This window comes from Marmota marmota, unplaced genomic scaffold, assembly GCF_001458135.2.
Source record: "Marmota marmota marmota unplaced genomic scaffold, marMar, whole genome shotgun sequence".
Classification (NCBI taxonomy): Eukaryota; Metazoa; Chordata; class Mammalia; order Rodentia; family Sciuridae; genus Marmota; species Marmota marmota.
In genome coordinates, this window is record NW_025999999.1 from 9,645,010 (window position 1) to 9,669,151 (window position 24,142).

The window sequence follows — 24,142 nt, forward strand, 5'->3', positions numbered from 1 at the left end:
CTCCTGGCAAGCCTGGCGGCACAAGGAGGAGTCGCCGGGCACAGCCCCCCAGCGCCCTGGAGCGCGGGGACGCCCGGGCTACGGCTTCTGCCGAAGGTTCCAAAGGAAGCCGCCCTCTGGCTAAAGGTTCCCGGGAGGAGGTGAAGGCCCCTCGGACTGGGGGATCAGCGGCTGAAGAGCTCCGACTGCCTAGCACTTCTTTCGCGCTGACCGGGGACTCGGCCCACAATCAAGCAATGGTGCACTGGTCCGGACACAACAGCAGTGTGAGTACCCACCTGGCGGCGAATCTGTCTCCTGACAGCATGGGGGAATGGGGGACAGGAGCGAGGGGTAGGTAGTTGCTCGGGGGTCCATACAAATGGGGGAGCACCTGGACTTCTAGAGAAGGTTTGTCCTGCCCCCAACAGGTTAGCGGAGTTTGTTGTAAGATGGTGTGTGCATTTGTTTACTGGAGACCCTAGGACTGGGGCCGTCCGGAGAGGAGAGGAGAGGAGCAATGGGTGCCTTAAAGATGAGCAGGGCAGGGATCTGTGGTCACTTTCTCCCATACTCCGCTTGGAGTCAGTTTTCCTGTTTGTGGGGTGCTTGACTTCGTGGGTGAGGACACGGGCTGATGTGAAGAAGCGGCTGGATAGACTAACGAATTCCCCCACACCCAACCGCCCGCACCCATCACGAGAAAGGGAACCCGGGAGATTGATGCCGCTCGGACTTCCAGACTCCTGCTCGCTTTGGGGTCGCTGCTCTTCGCTCTAGGCTCATGGTCTGCTACTGGTCCAGGCGCGAGGCTTGTCCAAGTCAGCTCAATCCTTGGCCTTCAGGAAAACCCAGTTTCGTCTTCAAAGCCCAGACAACTGCCCTGGAAGGCTATGGGAGAGGCAGTAGAAAAAGTTTAAAGCGTGAAGAGAAATCAGCATAACCTCCACCTCTCTTGCCCTCACTCCTGCACAAGCTCGCACAAGTGGCCTAGCACAAGATTCGCTTTCACCTCTGCGACCTGCTCCCGGAGCTGGGTCCTTTGCTTTCTGTTCACCTTTCCACCCTCCAGGTCCCCTGAACGCTGCTGTACCGAGAGGTGGCGCCGTGGAGCCCACTCTGGCGGCCCCTGCACTCAGGACTGGGGCTCCGGTGCTGGGCATCGCCTGCCGGGGCAGCTGCAGCAGCCCGCAGCGCTTGCCCGAGGGGCTCTCCCCACCTCACTGCCACCCGGTGCCCGGGAGCCGAATCAAAGAAGGGCAAAGGACTCATCTCACAGTCTTTCCCACTCCATCCAAATCGTTTGCTCTTGTCTGGTTCTCGGTTCAGATGAGAACTTGGCATGGGGTAGAGCTGGACTCCAGGCGTGGGGTGATGGATGTCTGTACAAGCAGCTCTGGGGAAATCACTTGATGGAAAAGCTGCCCATCTCCCCCGTTTGTATTTCCCGTCTTGACTGGCGTGTGAAAAGATTTTCTTGGGAAATATTCTCCTTATTTTAACAGAGCTTGTGGGTGTCACAGGAATGGGTAGTGAGTAACAGGAAAGCCAGGGTACCGCAGGGCAGCGCAGATTTCCTGGTTCTCAGTGATGCCCAAGACAGGGCAGGGAGCCCAGCCTCTATACCAGATGCTGGGTTCCAAGAACAAGTGGAGTCCAGTTCAGGGCAGCTCGGTAGCTGGTTTCATCTACTTTGGATGAACACCCCAAAGCCTCCTGCTGGACAGTTCTGGGCTTTCTGGTTGAGCAAGGTGTGCTTGTGCTGGGCTGGGTGATTGAAGATTTCCCAGTCCTCGAGGACATATGTGTGAGTGTTAGAGGGAAAAAGGGAAAGAGAGGGAGAGAGTTAAAGAGGGAAGGGGAGAGAAAGAGAAAAGGAGAAGGGGGAGGAAGTGAGAGGTAGGGAAGGTGGAGAGAGAATTCTCTAACAGCAGGGCTTGTAATCTTAACTTCATTTTAGTTTGGTAATTAAGAATTGTGTGTTCACATTTTAACTAGGTGAGGAAGATGGGTAGGCTGCATGGAAGTAAATGTATCCTAGGAAGAGGGGGCCATGTCCTGGCATATCTGAGGCTTTATTACTGCCATATTTAGACAATATAAATTCATTCTGCCTATAGAGTTTTCATATGTTTCTGCTTTAAAGGTTCATTTTTTGAGTGCTGACAAAGCCTCGGGAGATGAGACTTTAGAGAGAAAATGCTTCTTGCAAATAGTTAAATGTGCATGGCCTTCTCTGCCTATCCTAGGGGCAATTGAGCAGCAAAGGAAGCCAGGGGCAGCCTGGCCTTTGCCCCTAGGGAAATCAAACAGGGCCAAAGGGTCTAGGCAGTGGACCGTTGGGTTTGGAAGGCCTTAGTAACAGTGATGAGATTTAAGCCATCATGAGCAGCCCCTGGAGACTTTATTGGTTGTGCTTTTGGCTACTTCACCACCCCAGCAAAGGCAAGGCAGCCCGGGTGAGCACAGGGCCCATCCTGTCCCCTCCCTAGTCTGGAGAGGGAACCACATGATTATCCCCTATGCTGTGCCTGCCTTTTCTGACCACATTTTGCTGGCAGTACCAGAGAGAAAGGTGTCCTTGATTATCAGGTCTGTGATGCTGTTTAAGAAGAAGGGGAAATTGTCTTTGAGACACTCTGAGGAAACACCCTCTGTGAGAAAAGCTGGGAAACCATTCCCCAGGTGGGTTCCCTGGGAAGAAAAGAGTTGCTGTGGGGATGAGGAAGCCTCAGGAATTCCTTCATTGTTTCAGGATGGAAGGAGATGTCACAAGGCAGAGACCTTGGGGTCTAGCAGGCTCTTTTGGCTTGGAGAGATGATTCCATCTTTCCCTCTGGCTTCTGGGGTGTTAAGTGTGTCCTCCTTCAGGAAGGACAGCAGTTTCAGTTTTAGGACAATTAGGGCTTTCCTGCTTTTCTCCCAGGTGCCTTTGACAAACTTTGTTACTTCACAAGAGTCCCCCTATGGGGAGAGTTTTTAGTCACTCATATAACTGAAAATTGAATTCCACTCTGGTAGTTTACAGCCATGATGTGGAGCTGGACATAGAGAAGGGCCTTCACCCCACCACAGAGTTAAGGGCAAGATCTCCTACCCTTAACTAATGCAGCACCCACCCCAGGACCTTAGAGGCAGGAGGAGAACCTCCTCCGAGGCTTGGAGCAGGTGTTTGCTTTGGTCCCAGGATTGGAGTGGCATGGCTTGATGAACAAAGGAGGAGGTCCCCAGCAGGCTGGAGGTGAAGGAAGCAGGAAGGGGAGGGAGTCTGGGTCCCACCTCTGACCATGTCACTCTGCTAGATGTTCCAGGTGGAGGGAAATGAGTGGACTTGGCCTTGGAACCTTTACTCTGGAGGAGTGATTTGCTGTTGTTGTTCTTTCTTACCATTCGTCTCCAGCTGGGATCCTGGTGATTAATGGGTTAGAGAGTGTTTCACAAACACCCAGGGGGAGCACTGTCCCTGTGGCTTACAGAGGAACAGAAAAACACATTATTCTGTCCTTTCCCTTCCAATGAAGGAAGAAGCCTCCCTGCTTTTTCAGTGAGATGGCCAATTGCTCTGGAGAGCCCTCTCCTTCTTGGGTGGACCCCTTGATGGGGGTCCCTCATTCCTGGTGCTGAGGTGAGAATGGGTTCCATTTCTTTCCAGCCACTCACTCTCAGTGACGGCAATTTGCAGGCTGCTGTCCCTGCAGTGTGCCTGCTTGGAATGACTTACCAGGTAGTTTTGAATAAATGTGCCCAACATTGTATCTCAGTGGGGAGAAATGGGGAGATGCTCATCATTCCAGGTCTTTGCCAGATCACCTTTCCAGAATGTGCTAGGAGGTGTAGTACTCAGATTCCCCAGGGCAAGATTTCCTACTCTTAACTAATGTAGCTGAACTGTATTCTAAAATATTTACTTCTAATGTGCAAAATAGTGACAGATTTGGTCAGATTAATTGTATTTCACTCACTAAAGCATCTGATCGTGGCTCCCAAACAGATTTTTCAAATAGCTTTTGGCTGGCTCACCCAGCCTTTCTCATCCCAACTCACAGTCCCCTGTGTCACAATTTCTTAATGCATTTTGCCTTCTCAGAGGCTTAATAAAGAAGCCTGCCACAGAAGCCATTCTTCAGGGGTTTGCCAAAAAAAAAATCTGTTTTTAATTAATATTACAAGGAGAGCCATCTCAGTTGAGATGTAGCTGGGAAATGCACTGGGACATAACAGCACTAATTGCTCCTGGTCACTGTCAGCCAGGGGATGGTGAGGAAAGGGGGGGCTGGATGAGATTATTTGTCTGCTCTGTGTTTCCTCTGACGGCTGGCTTACAGGCTCTGATTTGCTTCTCAGATCCTACAGTGATTTCCAAGGTGAGCAGAAGTTGCAAACTCCTTAATTGGGAGGCCTGATTTAATGATTGCAGAAATGCAGTGGTTGGAACACTGGGAAGTAGCTTCTCCTGTTGCATAGGGTTTAAGGGAAGGGGGGTTGGGGCTCCAGTGGGAAGAAGTCTTGGGAGGCTCTTGCCTTGGGCTCTGTGAATCTGTTGTTGTCACTGGGGGAGTTCTGGAACAGGATGATCTGTGGGCCCTGAATCATCCCATGAGGAGCAGAGGTGGGAGACATGGGAGAGCAGGTCTTTCTGAAGGCTGGTGGCTCATCCAAGGTGAGGTGCACATGGGCAAGTCATTTGAGGTCTGTGGCTTGACCTCCTGTTGGTTTCCTGCTTTCTGCGTTCCTTGGGTTCTCAACTGGCTTGAGACACTACCTTTTCAGGGAGAAAATGCCAAAGGATGATTCTGCAGCAGGTTTGGGAGAAAAGAGGTCTTGTGGTGGAGGAGCTAGAAAATACAGAATGTGAGTGCCTAGTAGGCCACCTTTGGTAAGCAGAACTGGCTCTGTGGGATGAATGGAATTAGGCTAACCATGTTTATCCCCCTGGTGTGTTGATGGTTGGGAGAGAGGTCTGGTACTTAGTAATGTTTGTCTAGGTGCGTGAACGAGTGACAGTCCTGTTTCGTGGAGCACAGAGGCTACAAAGGAATTGGAAGTCGTTGCTTGGGATATTGGTGATTTCATCACTTGATAGCTACTGTGATGAGAAATATTTCACCGGGGATGTCTGCATTTTGGCTTGAGGGCCTATGGCTTCTTGAATTCAAATCCAGAGTCCTTTGTCCTTGCATTCAGGGCCTTTCATTTTATGTGTCCTGGGTTTGCTTCTCCAGCTTTGGATCTGGTCCTCCACTTGATCCAGTCCTCCACTGTCACCAGGGCAGCCTCTTTGTTGTCTCGAGCCCCTGCTTGTCTCCAGGCCTTTGCTCCTGAGTCTCCTCCAGTTGAGACATCCTTCCTCCTCCATCAAGATGCACCCAGTACTCACAGCTCTGTTCACGTCTCCAACACAGGCCTCTATGAAACCTTCCCGAGAAGCATTTATTTCTCTAGTCGTTTGTGGAATTTATAGATGGTAACACAAGTCTGGTCATTTTTAGTTTACTATTTGGTAACTTTAATCCCATATTATTTAGTACTTTGAGGGCAAGGGATGAAATATTTAAATGAGCACCCCCCCACCCCTCCATGTGGCCTCTGCTCTTCTCATGGATACCCTGTGGAGTGAGGCCCAGAGAGAGAGACCTGGCTCAGGAACACTGCACTAGCCTGGGTAGCAGGACCTGCCTTAGCTGTGGAGCAGGGGAGGGAAGGGGAGATCATTTCTGCCTTAGGTGGCAAATAGTTTAACACTATCTCTTAATAGCATTGAATTTATGCACCTGGTTTATTATTTTAACATAAGATTCATAAGATTCAGAGAGACCCTTATCCCACTAAACAGGAGGATAGACATAAGGACTAGGCAGTGATCCTGGCTTCTTCTCATGCATGTCAGAGATCAGATGGATACTCATAAGATAGCCTTTGGGTGGGCGTTTCCTGTGTATGTGGCGTTGTTCTGGGGCTGCAGGTTGTGATGGAGGGGAGACAAACAAGAAAACGACAGTGTTTGCCTCAGGTGCTTCTAATGTGCTTTGAATGTGAGGCTGCTCTTCTGTAAAGTTAAATAACACATGACAACAAGACAGATGCCATGGGGTGATATGTGGTTAATTGTCAAGTGATCGTTTGAGGCTGTGAGCTCCGAGGAGAGGAGATCACTGTGGGAGACACTGTGGGCCTCAGACTCATATTGTCGGGGCTGGAAGTGCATTTGGGAGTTGCCTTCATCAAACCATCAGCATAGAGGAGGGCTGTGAGGCTCAGGCAGTAACATGCCACCCCACAGCCTGACCCCAGCTGCTCTTTTCTCTCAGAATAGCCCTCTCCTGTTCATACCTATTTTCTCCTTAACAGCATTTTCCTTCCAAGAGGGTTCATATTCTTTAACTCTGTCATGTAGGGTGCTGCCCAGTTACAGGTAGAGTAGATTAAGACTCAGGATGGGTGTACATAAGGCTAGCCAGAGTGGCTTAGGAGTAGCTTCCTTCCTCCTGTTCCAGGGTTGAGCCCCATAGCCACCCATCCAACCCACCACAGTGACTCCAGGCAATAAATAGCAAGCTCCTTAATGTTGGGTGAGCTCTGTCTTGCTAACCGTTGTTGATGGGGACCTCTGTAAATCACCTGATTATTTGAATTACTGAGGAAATCAAGTCGGGTTACATGACCAAGAACATTTTCCTTATTTATTTTGATCAGTATAGTTTAATTATTTATGGAAACATTGTTCTCTATGGTACACTAATAAATTGTAAAAGGTAATGGAGTCTAAGAACTTCAGGATTGCGTGATAGATTTCTGCTATTGTCTGTGTTAGGGAGCAGAGGAAACCATTCCTTCTTGACTGAGATGGGAGGGACTGAGAGCACAGAGGGACTGACTATTCAGGGATGTTGGTCAATACAACTGTACCATGGCTAAGTAGGGGCCTGTTACTTGGCACACTCTGGAGAAAACCTTATTTAAGGGGAAAACTAGAAATAGAATTATGTAGGATAAGCAAGCACCCTATTAGGCTTTGGATTGTGGGATTATTGAGCATGGGTTTATAGTATGACAGGATATATGGCAGGGGTGAATTCTTACTTGCAGAGGGTTTACATCCTGAATGCTGTTCTGTTCAGGATTTATTGAGAATGGATAGACAGAGAACATGGAACAAGGTCACATACTAAATAGGACAGTGGAGTCTGAAGCCAGAGGCCTGGATTCAAATCCTCCCTCTATCTCTGAGTAGCTGTGTGACACTGAGCATGTTTTTACTCTCTCTTTGCTATCTTTTCATCTGTAAAAAGGGGTGATGATAACAGTACCTCCTATCTTGGGTAGCTGTGAGGATTAAATGAGATTATACACTGTATAGTATTTAAAAGAAGTGCCCAATTTGTATGTTGGTTTAGTTATTATTTTTACATCTGGAAGGGGCCTTCTCTTTATTTTCAAATATTGCAGCAGAGGAAGGAGCTACATGCCCAAAGTTGCCCAGTGAGCTGATGTCAAGGCCATTTTGGTACCCACACATCATCAGGATGATGATTTCACACGTCCCCATGGTCCCTATTCACAGTCAGGGGAGTCTGTCTTTTGTGTAGTGCTGAGATGGACAGTGAAGAGATCTACAAGTGAATGACTGGGGGCCAGGCAAGCAGAGCCCACAGTACCCAGGACTCAACCTTCATCAAAGTCATGGGATGGACCTTGATGCTGTTTTTCTTCCCCGAGCTCCTAGCTGTGTGTTTGTGTCTGATGTGAATAGTAAATATCCGTGACTGGAACTCTGCAGCATATCTGCAGCCTCTTTCTCAGAAGGATCACAGTGGCCAAATTATTTTGCAGTGATCTACTCCCACGCCCACCGAGTTTCAGGCTTGGTTCCCTTTTGGCCTTCACCCTGTGCACCAAGAATGGAACCTGAGATGAATACACAGACACTAGAGGGAGTGTTGCCTTGGGAAAGACGGGAAAATAAATAGGATGAAATCATGAAAAAAAATGTTCCAGGAATTGTTCCAAAGGAGAGAAAATGAGAAAAAGTAACTTGTAAATGCATTGTGTGGCGGGCTGTTTGGCAACTCGGCGATGAATGATTGGTTGGTAAGAGGGCGGATCAGGCCTGGGTTGACTAATCTTCCTCTTCCTGCAGAAAAAAAGGTTGTACAAGTTACATCCAGTCAGCGATGGGATATTCAACCTATGAATGACTGAACTAATATCCTACAAATAGATTCGACTAGAAATCACGTGCAGCTGGTTCCTCTGTCTCTTCTGCATATTCTTTTTTTATGCCCCCGTCATTCTCTTGTTTGGTGGTTGGTCAATAGAAGTCTATTCAGTTGAATGGGATACGTACTTTCTTAAGTGCCTAACACTGTAGGGGTGAAGAATGTTTTGTGGATCAGAAGGTCTGGTCTGCTCCAGCTGTCCCTAGGGTCTGTACCCACTGAAACATCACAGGAGTTTCATTCTTCATTTCTTAGGTCCCACATGTCTGACCTGGTCCTCTCACCTCTATGGTGAGCTTGGCAGTTTCTCATCTGGATGGTTAGAACCAGGTTAAAGATTACACTGCATGAGAAATGAGCCTATTCTTTAAAAGTCGGACCTCAGGGGCTGGGGTTCTAGCTCAGTTGGTAGAGCGTTTGCCTTACATATGTGAGACACTGGATTTGATCCTCAGCACCACATAAAAACAAATAAGTAAAATAGAGTTATCATGTCCGTCTAAAACTAAAATAAATAAAAATGTTTGGGGCTGGGGATATAGCTCATTTGGGAGAGTGCTTGCCTCACATGTACAAGGCCCTGGGTTCAATCCCCAGCACCAGAAAAACAAAACAAATTAATTGATTAGATAGGTAGGGGAACCTGTCTACACTAAGAGTTTTGAGTCCCTGAAATTGGGGATATAGAGAAGCTTGTTTTTAGGATGATGGTGGAAAGGGGGAGGATCCTTAGAAATGAATGAAAGAGTTGCTCATCTCAGGTGTTGCTTTTAGCATTAGCCAGGCTGGAAAGCAAACTCCTCCCCCCACCCCCAATTTTATTTATTTTTGTCTTCACATTTTTTATTGATGAGTTATAGTTGTACATAATGATAGGATTTATTATTACATATTCATACATGCACACAATGTAACAATATAATTTGGCCAGTATCATTCACTTCTAGCCCTTCCCCTCTTCCCTGCCTCCCACCCCCTTGTCCCTTTCCTCTACTGATCTCCCACACCTTTCTTTTTCTTTTTCCTTTCTAGCTTCCATATGTGAGAAAAATGTACTACCATTGACTTTCTGAGTTTGGCTTATTTTGCCTAACATAATGGTCTCAAGTTCCATCTAGTTTTCTATGAATGACATAATTTTATTTTTCTTTATGGCTGAATAAAACTCCATTGTGTATATATAACACATTTTCTTTATCCTTTCTTCCAGTGATGGATACCTAGTCTGGTTCTGTGGTTTGGCTATTGTGAATTGTGCTGCTATAAACATGGATATGCATGTAGCACTCTAGTATGTTGACTTTAATTCTTTAGGTAAATGCCCGAGAGTGCTATAGCTGGGTCATATGGTGGTTCCATGCCTGGCCTTTAAGAACCTCCATACTGATTTCCATAGTGGTTGTACTGATTTACAACAGTGTAAAAGTGTTCCTTCTTCTCTACATCCTCTCCAGTGTTTGTTATTTTTTGTATTCTTGATGACTACCATTCTGACTGGTGTGAGATGAAATCTCAGTGTAATTTTTGACTTGCATTTCCCTATTTGCTAATGATGGTGAACATTTTTTCATATATTTGTTGGCTGTTTTTATTTCTTGTTTTGAGAAGTTTCTTTAATTCATTTGCCCATTTATTAATGGGTTTATTGGTGTTAGGTTTTTTGAGTTTTTTAAAATGCATTTTAGATATTAATACTCTTTCAGAAGAGTGGCTAGCAAAGATTTTCTCCCATATTATAGGTTCTCTCTTTATATTCCTAATTGTTCCTTTTGCTGTGCAGAAGCTTTTTAATTTGATGCCATCCCGTTTATTAACTCTTGGCATTACTTCCTGAGCTTTTCCTAAAGAGAAAGTTATTGCCTGTACCTGTGTATTGGAGTGTTGACCCTATGTTTTATTCCAGGAGTTGCATAATTTTGGGGATAATTCCTAGGTCTTTGATCTATTTTGAGTTGACTTTTGTACAGGGTGAGAGATAAGGGTTTGGTTTCATTCTTCTACATATGGATAACCAGTTTTCCCAGCAGTGTTTGTTAAAAAGACTGTCTTTTTTTTCCAGTGTACATTGTTGACATCTTTGTCAAAGATCAGATGACTGTAGATGTGAGGGTTTGTTTCTGTGTTTTCTGTTCTGTATCATCAGTCTATGTTTTTTTATGCCAGTCCTATGCAATTTTTGTTACTCTGTCTCTATAGTATAATTTGGAGCCAGGTATTGTGATGCCTTCAACATTGCATCTTTTTTTTTTTTTTTGCTTAAAATTGGAAAGCAAACTTTTTATTGGAAAATTTTTGAAAACTCCAAAGTGTCTTTTTTTCTTATGAGAAGTTCCCGTGAACAGCAATGACCTTGAACAAGTCTCTACACCTTAGTTTCATTGCCTACAAAATGAGAATAATACTGAATAATACTTGTAAGATTGTTGTGAATTTCAGAAATGATACACATAAAGGGTCTAACTAGCACAGTAGACTATTGCGTGGGGATATTAGTGCTCAGATGGGAGATGGGGTAGGCTGGGATGTCTTCTTTCCTAGCAGACCTCTACGCACTCTGCCCATTTCCCAAACACTTTCCATTTCTCTGTGTGCTGACTTGATTATACAAGACTCAGGTTGGAAGAGTCAGTGCCTTTCAAAGAGAAGGGAGAAGCCACTTATCAATGACTGAGGGAAGTTGGTGGATAAGTATCCAGCTCCCTTGTCCTTTGGAGTGAACAGAACCTGAGGTTGGTCTTCAAAACTGTGTCTGAGATTAAGACCCATTTGCTTACCATGGTAATTTGCTTGCTTTTATGTCTGCCTTCTGTCCCTATTTCATTTTTCCACTTCCCTGTGAGTATTTCCGTGGACTCCCCATATAAACTATGTAAATGCTAATCTTTGTTTCAGGGTATGCTCCTGAAGGAACCTCAACTAAGATCCTTAGTTATTTCCAAGTGTATTGGTTTGGTTTCTCTAGAGAAAAAGAACCAATAGTGTGTAGGTATAGATTACTCTAAGAGATTGGCTCATGCAATTATGGTAACTAAGAAACCAAGGATCTGTAGTTGGCAAGCTGGAGTCCAAAGAGAACCCATAGTATAATTCTAGTCTGAGTCAGAAGATCTGAGGAGCAGGAGAGACAATGGTGTAAATTCTAGACTGGGTCCTAGTCCAGGGGCAGGAGAAGATGAATATCCCAGCTTAATGACATTGAGGCAGACAGAAATGATTCTTTCTTACTTAACCTTTTATTCCATTTGAATCTTCAAAGGATTGGATGAGACCCATCTATATTGGGGAGGGCATTCTACTTTGTTTAGTCTACTGGCTCAAATGTTATCCAGAAACACACAGACACAGACAGAAGAATGTTCAACCAAATATCTGAGTGCCCTATGACCCAGTTATCCATCACACCAAGTCAGGAATTTCTCTCTCTCTCTTTTCTTTTGATGCTGGGCATGGAACCCAGGGCCTCTTGCATGCCGGGCAAGTACTCTGCCACTGAGCTATATCCTCAGTCCTTTGTAATATTATATTAAAAACCTGTTGTGGGCCTTGCCATAGTAAATACTAGGAATGGAGAAGGAAATGGGTCTAAGATAACATCCTTGAGGGGCATGATATTATGTTGGAAAGAATATTGGTTCTGGGATTGGGAATTTCTTGAGCTGTGTTCTTGGTTTACATGAAATGTCTTCAGCAAGTTAACTGTTTCTTAGGTGTAAGGAAATGAAGACCCTTCCAGGTAGAGAAGATGGAAAAGAAATGAGGAAGAGTTGCAAGTGTGTGTTATTTTGGGTACATTATTAGTGAGAAGAAGATCTGGAATTGTGATGAAAAAAATTGGAAAATACTTCTTTCCAGCATGTATAGGTGTTTTCTTACCTTAAGTAGATGTATTTTCATTCCTTAAAAAAACTGATCCATTTTTTTGATGTTGTCCTTTAAAGTTCAAAAGGTTTTAATTTTGGGGAAGCCAAGTATATCTGTTTTTTGTTGTTGCTTTTGCTTTTGGTGTCATAGTTAAGAAACTCTTGCCTAATTCAACGTCATAAGATTCATGCATGATTTCTTTGTAAGAGATTTATAGTTTTAGTTCTTCCCTTTAGGTCTTTGGTCGACTTTGAATTAATTTTTGTATATGATGTGAGGTTGGATGGTTCTAGTGTCATTCTTCTGCATGTGGATGTCCCACTATCTCTGCCTGTTTGTTTAAAACACAGATTCTTCCCCCATTGAACTATTTTGGCATCCTTGTAAAAATCAATGGATCACAAATATCAGTTTATTTCCAGACTGTCAGTTCTCTCCCACTTATCTGTATGTCTGTCTTTTAGCTTTGTGGTAGCTTTGTTGTAGCTTTTGAAATTGGGAAGTGTGAATTCTCTAAATTTGTTTTTCTTTTTAAAGAATGCTCTGGCCATTCTGAATCCCTTGAATTTTCACATGAATTTTAGGATGCCATATTTTACCACATAGTTGTTATATATATATATATATATATATATATATATANNNNATATACATACAAACAAATGGACCCATCTATTATATAAAGTTTTTTTAAAAAATTATGCCAGTATTACTTAAAAATAATATATCACTACACTGTCTTTGGTGCAAGATTAGGATGCATGGGATATATATATATATATATATATATATATATATATATATATTAGTTCAAATGGATGCACATTATTTCTTTGTGACAGTTTAGTGAACATTTTTCTGGCCTGAAAAAATAAAGTTATTACACTGGTTCTTTTTGGGAAAAATAAACTGATTCATTCAATAATTCACTGGCTTAGGGCAGTGCTAATTAAGTTATTTGGATTTTCTGGGATTTAGTTTCCCTATCTCTAAGAAGAAAGAGTTGTCTAGGTTCATGCAAGTCCATCTCATCACAAACTTGATATGATATCAGGTTAATTATTTATGCATGTGTGAATTTGGGACAATCCTATTTGCTCCCTTTGTATCACAGTTAAATAATGAAATGGTGCACCTGGAAACATTTTGAAAATAACGGGGGTGATATGAACTCAAGGTGTTTGTTCATTGACTTTATCTCTCCTTTATTCCTGAAGGAGCTGGAGGTTCCCTCGGTGACAGATTCGAGACCACATGTACCACCTGTCTTCTTTTGCCTTCTCTCAGTACACATGAAAAACTTCTGTTAACACACATGCAGTGGTATTAAAAGCCCCAACTTCTTATTCCAGGCATGGTGTACAATTTATTTCAAGTCACATCTAATATAATAAAATTCCCAGATGGGAGTGGAATTTGATGTTTAAAAAGATTTTGTTCCAGAACTTGACCTGTATTGATTGTTTTTGCCTTATTCCTTTCAGATAATACGACTTATTTGGGGAGTACCTCCTATGTGCCTGGTATTGCAGCATATATGAAAAACCATATGATGCCTCTGGACATCCCAAAGCTTACAGTTTTATGCCTGGGAAACATATTGGACAGCTTTGTAGAGGACAGAGCAAGACAGCCTAAAATACATGCTCTTTTAAAACATATTTAGGAAATAAATTGAATTTCAACCATAGTTGAATGAAAAGCAATAAAAATATTAACAATAGTGTGGTTGTTTTTATTATCTGCAACAAAATCTAGTCCTGTGATTGGAAATAGATGTTACCTGTACCACTAAACCCAGGACACTTGACAACACACGTTCTGACCTTTGAGGTCAAATAGCTTATCCTGTGCTCTGGTAATTATTGAGAATTCTGCCAGTTTGGTTTGGGCTATAACTTTCTCATAGTGCTTTTTGTTTAATTTTGTGTTTCTACTTGCCTTATTTTCCATACAGGCAGAGGAAGCATCTGCCTTTTTACCATAGTACTCAAGACTTTTTTAGTTGATATTCTAATTTTATGGATTTCTTTCTTTCTAGGTCTGTTTCCCTTCTGTCCTCTTGAGATTTCCATTTATTTCACTCCTGGATTTGTGCTTCTGTTTCTTGGCGTCCCTTCCTCTGTTGGGCCAGTTTTGCATTTTTGTGTGTTACATCCTCAGTCGTCATCTTCACAGAGTACATGGGAATGTCCTTGTTTATATCTATTGTCCCCATGTAATACACATAGATTTCTTTTAACTCTCAAAAGATTCTGGCTTGGAGGATAAATCACACAGAAACCCAGCACTTAAGAGATACATTAGAAAAAACATCCTCAGCTTGTCTAAAATCTTACTTTGCTCTCATACTGGCTCCATGGACATAGGAATCCAGGTTTAAAAAAAAAAATTCCCTTGAATGTATGAATTACTTGGATTTGCTGGTTTTGTACCATTTACTATTTTTGGATTATGTGTGTCTCCCTTCCTGCTCAGGGACTGATGAGGGTGAGGAAAGGGGGTGCCTGGCCTGGGAAGCCTGTGATGTTCAAATGGGTGAGGTGCATTCCTTTAAGAAACCCGGAAGCATTCAATCCAGGTTGAAACAAAATCTGCAATATGTTGTGGGGGGGTGAAATCGAACAATCTGTCATTGACATTTGTTAAAGGTTTTCTAGCTGAATTTTATATTAAAGGTAGTCAGATACTTTTAGTTATTTGTTTTTATTTATAACTACGCCAGTACTCAATACTAGACATGTGTTTGTGGAGTGCCTTCTGTGTGACCAGTGCTGCTGGTGTCTGAGGTCCTACTGGAGGAGAGGTCTGTGATACTGTCAGAGATTGCACAAGGGCCGTCTAACTTAGGGAAGGCATAGAGGAAGCAGCAGGTGCACTGAGATCCCAAAAGATGTGCCTGTTGGGCGAAGTGGAGAGAGCAGGGCGTTCTAGACTTCAGTGGCAGGAGGAAGCAAAGTCTCTGAAGGGGATAGAAAGAAGGACAGTGTGGGGGCTGGGGACTGAAAGGTGCAGCCAGCCAGGCAGGTACAGGTAGGACCAAGCAGGGATTATGGGTTTGTTCTTTGCCCTAATGGGCAAAGGGGTAAGTTGTAAAAAGGTTCAAAGTAAGAGAGTGTAAATTTACATAAAAAAAAAAATCACCAAGGCTGCCCTGTGGGTTGGAGGGAGAGAAGGATGGAGGCTGGGAGGCTGGACTGATAGTGAAGCTGGAAAGGGTGATGGCTTGGGTGGTGGAAGTGGGTGTGGGCGGGAAGGAGCCCACTGAGGGATTACTTGGCAAGGGCTGTAGCTGATCCCATGTGGTCCCCGTTCTCCACTCCTTGCTGCAATCTCCTGCATACTGGGCCTGTGCAGTGCCTTCTCTGGGTGAGCAGGGGTCTTCTCCACTGGCTAACTTTGTGTTTGGCAGTGCAGTTTGCTTTAACAGGAGACGAGGCAAAAGGGACACTGTCAGTTGTAAGCTTAGTGATCCAGAGGCATTGTGTGTTTCGTACTCTGTGTTGCACCTCTGTAGTGGACAAGAGAAAAACGTGCCCAGGCTAGCCCACTGGTTTCCAGGGGAGGATAAGAGACAAAGAGTATATAGCCATTCCCAGGCAAGCCCAGCCCAGATCAGCTCAGCCCAGCTGGGAGTGGTACAGCCACCCAGCTGAGCCCAGCTGTGATCAGCCAGCTCCCCTGGATGCCCTGAATCTTTGTGAGAATAAGTGATGATTGTGAGAATCAGAACTGATCGAGATTTGGGTTGATGATTCTGTAGCATTTTTGCAGCAAAAGCTAACTGAGATAGTAGGTGAAACCAACAGAACTTGAGAGATGGGGTGTAGCATATTTGGGGGGAATGTAATTACTGTGTAAAGCGAGGCTCACCTCTGTTTCAAGGTCATTAACCGTATATACAAACTCAGGGTTATCCTCAGGTGTGTCCCTTTGGTGATTGCCTGCCACTCCCTTCACCTTACAATTCATGGCTGCTTTTTCTGAATGAGGTAGATCAGATCTGTGGTCTAAAGGAATTAATCCTCCCCTCTTTTTCCCCTCTCACTTTTTCTCCCCTGCAGCCTAATCGGATTCCTGCTGAGCACTGAAGCTGAGTGGTCCTCAGGTCTCTCAATAGGGGCCTTCAAGCCCTAATACTCAGTATTTTCTTGTGAGAGTTGAAGTCAATTTTTGCTCTAACTGGGAAGATGGAATTTCACTTAAAAGGGGGGAGAAATGCAGGGCCAGGGATTTCCTTGGTCTTGACTGATTATTTAAAATATATTAGTTCTGATAAAATATTTAGCTTTTAAACAACAAATTTAATATAGGGAATTGTGTTTTATTTATTAATGGCAGTTGCAGGGAGATTGGTAGGAGTTGTGCTAAAGTGCACTGTTGTGATTTTGCAAAGTATAGTAATTACTGTAATATTTTGTTGAATTATTAATATCTGCTGTGCCTGCAGGAACATAAGCTTCTGCAGTCGAATTCATTTCAAGATTGCCTTTTCCCCCCTTCTGGTTTTGTTTTGTGTTTTCCTTCCTTTCTTGTGCACTTATGAATTTTTTAGGCAATGGTATGGGTGGGGCAGAGTTGATTATATTGTATGAAACATCATCGTTACAACCTGTAACTGAACATAGGCAGCAGAAAAACAACAACAACAACAAAACAACTCAGGTTCCTGGATGAGCCACTGCTTCAGCCCAGTCAGTTTACAGGAGCCGATTGAGGGATGTTGAAGGAAGCATGTCTGGTGAGCAAGGCCTGTTCAGGAGCTGAGATAAGGAGAGAAAATAGTGGGCAGGCCACCGATGTGCATACCTCTAAGCTTCTAAGCAGAGCTGCTCTATCCGTAGATGAAGTTGTTTGCAGTCATTGCTGTGGGATTCTGAAGCTCTTGGCCATGTGACTGCCCACAGCTCTGTTCTGTAGACATTTGGCTTCACTTCTTCAGTGTCTGAGCAAGTATGGGCACTTCCAGTTCTTCCTTCTCTTCTGCCTTCTCCGGTTCCATCTCTTTTCCCCATTCTTCCTGGATCAGAGGTCCCCTGGACTTGGGGATGAGATGGCTCCTGGATAGCTGAGGTCTGCAACAAACATGGTCCTCACTTGAGATGGTATTTCCTATGTTCAGTATTATTGTGGTCATGAAGAGCCATGAAGGAGGAGCTACGCCCTTATAGTTTAGGCACCTGTCCTGCCCATGTCCCCCTGTGAGGAGTGATCTTTAACATGGGGACAGATACTTGATTGTGCCTCAGTACTGGGATAGAAGCTGAATGAAGAGCCATTCAGACTTGGTGTTTTGGGAACTTGAGACCTGAGAGAAGTATGTGCAGAGAGAAGGATGGAGATTCACCCTGACATTGGAACCACAGTGAAGCCTCTGGGGACGGGGTGTCACATCTACTGAAGGCCTGCTGTGTGCCAGTACCACCATGGGAGCTTTGCATTTCCCCTCTTTGCACCTTTAGGAATTGGGTTTGTTATTAACCCTATTTTACAGGTGAGGAAACCCTGAGCAAGAGAGTTTAGATTGCCAGGATCACACTTGAGTTTTGGTGTTTCTAGACAAGGAGCAGGTTGAATAAAGGGCACAGGGGAGGAGAAACCAGGTGTGTCTGGGAACTGGGAGAGGCAGAGATTAGATGTGGCCGGGTTACAGAGGCATTGTACGACCAACAGGCTAACTTGTGTTTTATTTTGTTGGCAATGGGTAGCTGTTAGTAATTTTGAGCAAGGGGGAACATGTCACTAGCAGTGGTGTCAATCATTCTCAAAACATTGGCAAACTCATTCTCCCTACTTTGGAAGAGGAGAAACAAAGACTCAGAGAGGTGAGGCAACTTACTCAGGGACACCCAGCAAATTGCAACTGGGAGCAGAAGCCCACCCTGCTGCCTCTCCTTCCAGCTCAGCAGATGCTGGCTGCCTTCCTCTCCCTCTGCCTGTTCCCTTTCCATCAGCAGTGGCTCTTGCCTGCTCTCTCCTCTCCACCATGATCTTCACAGTAGCGGTCCTCTCCATCATTAGAGCAACCAGTGGGGTTCTGCTGTAATTAAAGGAAGCCAACGGGGGAAGCAAAGCAGAGCAAGGGAAAAAAGCAACCACCAACAAAACATCTTATTTCCCACACAAACTCCCTAACAACTGCCATCTATCTGCTTTCATGGGAAGCTGCTTGCTTTAAATACAGCAAAGGGAAACCCCACAGATGGTGGGGGAAAGCAGGTTATTAAGTTACCTTCAGGCTGCCAGAGAGGGGGACTTACTCCTTTCTTGTCCTCCCTACCCTGCAGTGCAAAACCAATCAAATGTTAAGAGTTGAAAGAGACCTTTAAGGTCATTTAGTTCAACTTCTCCACCAAGGCAGGGTCCCCTTCACTGCCTGCACTCCCAGTATCTCTGACACCTAGTTACATGGCTCCCCATCTCTCCACCGTCCCCAGCTCTTCAGATTTGCGGGACCAAAGATCAGGTAGGGATGGGAAGACACTTTCACTAGCAAAAAAAACCGGCCACCCAAGCCTATTGTCATTTATAGCTAGGACTCCGGAAATGTCTAATTAATTCATTTGTCCAATTAGCCCCTTGCTCTCTGAAATGCTTTCTCTTGGTTGCTGAGCAACTCGGATAGACTTTCAACACATGCATCTGCTGCTGAATGAACCAGTCGTTTTTTCCCTTCACTCTGGGCTTCCCTGCTTTTCTCCTTTTATTTTTCTGGGTGTGCAGTAATGAAGAACATCTCCAGCACTCCCCAACCTTCTCACCTTCCCCAGGCCTCTCTGAATGTGCTTGCTGTCTGCCTTAAAACATTTCCCAAGGTAAATTTATGCTAGGCATTTGTCATGGACAAAGAGAGTGATGGAATTTACAGGTACACAGAGATGCATTTGCAAAATAGTGAAATTAGTCTCGGGGAGGCAGGACTTGGGAAGAAGCTTGCTGTTTCAGGGGCCTGGCAAAGGGTGGGCTCAGAGGTATTTGGAAAGAGGGGTCAGGTGTCCTCAGGTTACATGGCATTAACCAGTGCAGCCTGACTAGGTGGTGGTTGGTTCCCTTTGTCTTTGCAGTGTGTCTCAGCCTCCAGAGCATCTGGAACAATCGGCAGGAGGGGGGATTTTTAAGGTGAGACTGAAAGGGACAGTTTCAATTGGGGAGGGCAACAGAGAGCCTTGAGGACTCCTCTTTGAAGGGTAACCGTGCTCCACGTGAAGGATGTGGGGAATGCTGCAGTTAGAAAGTTAATGTTAGACCTGGACTTGGAGCCCCGACTCCTTTTCTGCTTTTATAGACGGGGAAGTGGACTCTTCAGAGTCCCAGGTGCCTCATTTTGTCACATTGCTCCTTTTAGATCTTATCATGGGATCCTTGGTCAGAAAGTTAGTTGCTTGAGTCACTCACTCAAAATTACTTTTAAAAATCAACCTTTATTTGTAATAGTTGAAGTTGGTACTGAAGACTGGCGGAGCTCAAGGATCTTGGCTTCTGTCCCTCACCTTGGCATATGTGTTTTGCTAGGGGCATGTGCCTGGCCCGAGGTTCAAATGTGAATAAGGAATGATCCCTTGTCCTCAAAATTCTCACTGTGGTAGAGGAGAAGGAAACAGGAAGGAAGCCTTCAGAGGTGGATCTGGGCTTCCTGACCTGGGCTCAGTTCTTATGGTGAAGGAGCTGTGGGGTGGGAAGGTGGGGGGGCACATTCCAGGCCAAAGGGGCAGTGTGGGCCAAGGTAAGGAGGCATGCAAGGTGGTGGCATGTTAGGGGCTCGAGATTGGCCTGAGGATGGAGCCTTCAGGCCATCTTGGCTTTTCTCTGATACATGGTAGATGGTTTGGTACAGCTCATCCTGACATCTGAAGATACTGCCTCCTGCTGTCTGGAATCATAAGCAAGCAGTTATCTTATCTCTGTGCATGTCTGAGTATGGGCAAGCATAAGTCAGGTTTCCTGGGTGGAAATGATTTCCTTTTGAAGTCAGTTCATAAATAGCAACAAAGGCCATGAAGTACGTACATTGCACGCGTACCTGGCTATTGCTGTGGTTCGTCACTCTTTGGGAGTGGAGCCTTCAGGAGAGCCAGCTGCCTAAGAGAGACAGAGACACCATGTGTTGTGTAAAGCCCCAGCCCCAAGAGCTTCCTGTGGGTCCAAGGGAAACCTTGTAGGGAAAGGGACCCATTGCTTGGTGTTTGCAATGTGGCAGTCAATTACTTTGCAATGTCAAGGGACACAGAAAGAACCAGACGGTGATAAGGATCTCCCTGACCAGGCCTTGCTGCTGCAACAAGCACATCTTTATTTCTGAGCTTCCCTGTCAGGGTCAAGTTCTTCCCCGTCAGTGACAAGTTCTTCTTCCCCAGCCATCCAGCCAGATTGACCTGATGGCAGGCATTCTTTTCCCAAGGCTGGGCTTGCCTTTTCGAGTGCCCACAGATGGAAAATGGCATTATGCAGTGCTTGCTAATATGAAATCTCTGGGAATTTTTTTTCCTGGGTATCAGGGATTGAACTCAGGGGCACTCAACCACTGAGCCACATCCCTAGCCCTATTTTGTATTTTATTTAGAGACAGAGTCTCACTGAGATGCTTACTGCCTTGCTTTTGCTGAGGGCTGGCTTTAAACTTGTGATTCTCCTGCCTCAGCCTCCTGAGCTGTTGGGATTAGAGGTGTGCACCATGTGCTCTCTAGGAATTTTAACAAGGTGGTTTGACTTTTACGAATTAAGCCAGGGCTAGCTGCTATTTTTCTGGTAAGACATGTTACTCTAAATGCATTGTGGGTCCCAAATCACAACAATCTGTGTTTTGAACAGTCAGACACACATTGCTATCTAAGGGTCTGGTAAGGAAGAGTCCATGGCTTTTTATTCAATAAGTATTTGATCTTTTGGGCTTTGGTGGATGAAGCCATAGTCTGCTGGTGTCTTCTTAGACCAGAAGGTGGAGTCTCCAGGAGCCACTGCTTCTTGCTCGTGGCTCGGATTTCCTTTGGTGAAAAACGATCCTAGTCTTGGTGAGGTCCATTAAATCTGTTCTTTTCCAAATGGGGCTGCTAGTGTATGGTGGAACGGACTGGAACTTTCCCTCCTTCTGGTCATTCCTTGTCATCCCTTGAGTGATTCGGTTTCCCATTTTCTGGTTGTGCCCACATGGCTCGTTTCCCGCCCCCCCTTATATAAGGAGGCAGGGCGCATCTGGTGCCAGATTTCATTCAATCCTGTAACAATCCCCCTTTTATGACATCACTGCTCATCACCATGGAAACATTTCCCCCGAGTCACAGAGACTGGATTGTGGCATCATAGGATCAGGCAGCGGGAGGAGGAGAGGATAGGAAAGGACTGAAACTGCCTGGAGAGATGAAAGGCCAGTAAGATAGCCACCAACGGGAGAAAGATAGGATTTTCCTAGTAGGATCCTCGAGTGGAGAGCCTAAGCATGGACTGCTTGAATAAACCTGACCGAGGATAAGAAAGAAGAGCTTTCATGGATTGTGGAGCCTGAATTCTTTATTCTTACTCAGTTTTGATCAGAGGAACTGGAATGATTTTAATGAGAGCTATCCTCTATTTTATATTTCTCACTTGATCCTCATAAAATCTCTATGAACTATTGAATCAGGGAGGTTAAATAACCTGCCTGAGGTTACACAGCTGAAGAATGGCTGAGCAGGGAATCAGGAGCATGAGATGTGAACTGTCCTTTTGTGCAGGTTACAGTTTGTGTGTGTGTGTGTGTGTGTGTGTTTTGGAGGCAGTTATCAAATAGAATATACATAGTTAAGACTGTGGTGGGTGTCATGAAGAGGATCCACATGGTGCATCCGTGAGACTGGCTGGAGAGTGAACAGAATACTTTGGAACCCAGCTCTGACAGGAGGTGTGCGCTTATAAGTCCCTGCTCTGTGGTCATACATGCACCATCTGCCAGAGTTCCCCTGCTGGGCCCTGCCATTAGCACCCCTTTCCCCTGCCACTTTGCCTCTGCCTGGATCTTATCTTGCTGTGCCCTCTGGTCCCTCCTCCCAAGCTCTTGCTGCCAGTCCTTTTCCTTCCATTTAGGTTCTTCCTGAGTGACCCCCACCTCTCTTCCTCTAGACTATAAGCCTTTGAGAGAGGACATTCTCCTCTACTTCTTTCTTTTTTATGTGTGTGTGGTGCTGAGGATTGAACCCAGGGCTTGGTGCACGCTAGGAAAGCTCTCCACCACTGAGCTACAACCTCAACCCACATCTGTTTTTATATCTTGTAACTTAGTCAAGAATCAAGTTTATCCAAGGCTTGAAGGTCTGCTGTAAAATAAATGAATTGTCTCTTTTTACAGGAAAAAAAAAATTTAAGAACTTATTTTTTTTCATAGTTAAAAATGTTGTCATAGACTTTCCTTAACAAACCTTGGTTTATAAATGAACAAGTAACAACTGAGCATTAATATAAACTACAAACCAAAACACCAAAAACCCAAGGCAAACCCAGCCCAGAGCGAGAGGCTCATATCGTGGGTGTGCAGAGCTTATTTGCCATCACTCTGCATGGGCTTGCTTGGATTGTGCTTCCAAGTTGAATTCGTGTGATCAAACCCCGTTTTCTCCAGTCTGTGGGATGGCATCCTTTAGCATGGTGCTTCACAGGATTCTAAGAGCTCCTTGTCTTTTGCTACCAAGCACTTCTGGGAGCTGCTGTCCTGGTGCCCTACCTGCTGTTCCACCTGGCAGTGGTTGGGTCTAAGGAAGCCTGCTTCTCTCCATTTGTGTTGCCTTGCTGAGCTCTCTGTGACTCTTCTGGGTTTCAGGAGTGTTTGCTGCTTTGAGTTCAAGGCCCCTGTATTGCACTCCTGGGACTTAGAGTGGACAGGTCTCTATTTGCTCTCCAAAGTGCTGCTACATCACTCAGCTAAGCACCTTATTGGTTGGAGCTCTGCTGTTGCACTTTATTGTGTTGGGTGCATTGTGTGTGTGTGTGTGTGTGTGTGTGTGTGTGTGTCTGGGCACATGTGCACCTTCTAATTAGTAAGCCAAATTAAATGCATTTGCCACCCCTGCTTGTTTTTGCCTAGGACCTAGAGTAACTCAATTCGGCAGCTGAGGGGCCCTTCTGGACCTGCTTTATTGAGTCTATCAGAACCATTTATGACAGGCACACCCAGAACTACTGAGTGGCTTTTTCTTTTATAAAAAAAATGATGCATGGGGGGATGTATCATAGAATGTGAATTTAAGATCACAGGATTTGTGTGAAGTAAACAGGGTTTGAGCCTCTCATAGCTATCTGATCTTGGCAAGCGATATTCTCTATATTTCCATGTCTTTATTTACAAGAAGGCCATGAGTCTTGGTATGCACTCCATAACAGTGGTGTTCAGATTCAGTGAGACTCGCCTGTAAAGTCTCATTGTGATGTCTTCTCATCAAAGTTAACTATAAAATGGGCCAAATGTGCTATTTGTATCCACCCCCCAAACTTAAGGAAAACCCTTTGAACTGAGTGCAAAACTTCAATGATAACAGACATTATATCAAAATTTTCTCTAATTTGAATTAGAAGGATCAGAATAATTGGCATTTTAATTGTTCCTCATTTAGAGTCACCCTAGGTAAAGGGGTCAAGGAAGACTCACTCCTAGTATAAAACTGATTTCTGAGAGCTTTGTCAGATATTAGAGATATTTTTTTCAAGTGTGATCCTGACCTTAGAAGTGTAAGCAAATCAAGCGCATGTAACCCCATGCCTCTAAGAGCACACAGTCCTCTTCAGATATTACTGCAGAGGGGAGACTCAGCCAGATGTGTGTGAGCTGACATGCCCACACACTGACTGCGTGAGGGACGCCGCTCCGTGAAGCAGAGACAAGTGATACAAGCCAGCCCTGCCATCATAATGGGCTCTGTGACCTTCTGAAAGCTGGTTCATTTTTTTTGGCCCCCATCTGCTAGATATAGGAGAGGAGAGGATGGTGGCCACTACATCCTTTTCTCCCCTCAACATTTTAATTGATATATAATATGTATGTACTGGAGTGCAAAGATTTAAAAGCTTATTTAGTGTGGGTTTGGTGACATTAAATTTATTTGTAATATTGTGAAATCATGACT

The 24,142-nt window shown here is 44.7% G+C and overlaps 1 protein-coding gene across 1 annotated transcript in view; it reads left to right on the forward strand.

The window, feature by feature from the left end:
- Positions 1–24,142, forward strand: part of Sorcs3 (sortilin related VPS10 domain containing receptor 3) — a 578,947-nt gene continuing 554,805 nt past the window's right edge. The window contains exon 1 of the mRNA XM_015494901.2: positions 1–266. Coding sequence (XP_015350387.1) covers positions 237–266 — 30 coding nt within the window. The 5' untranslated portion in view covers positions 1–236. The remainder of the gene's footprint in view (positions 267–24,142) is intronic.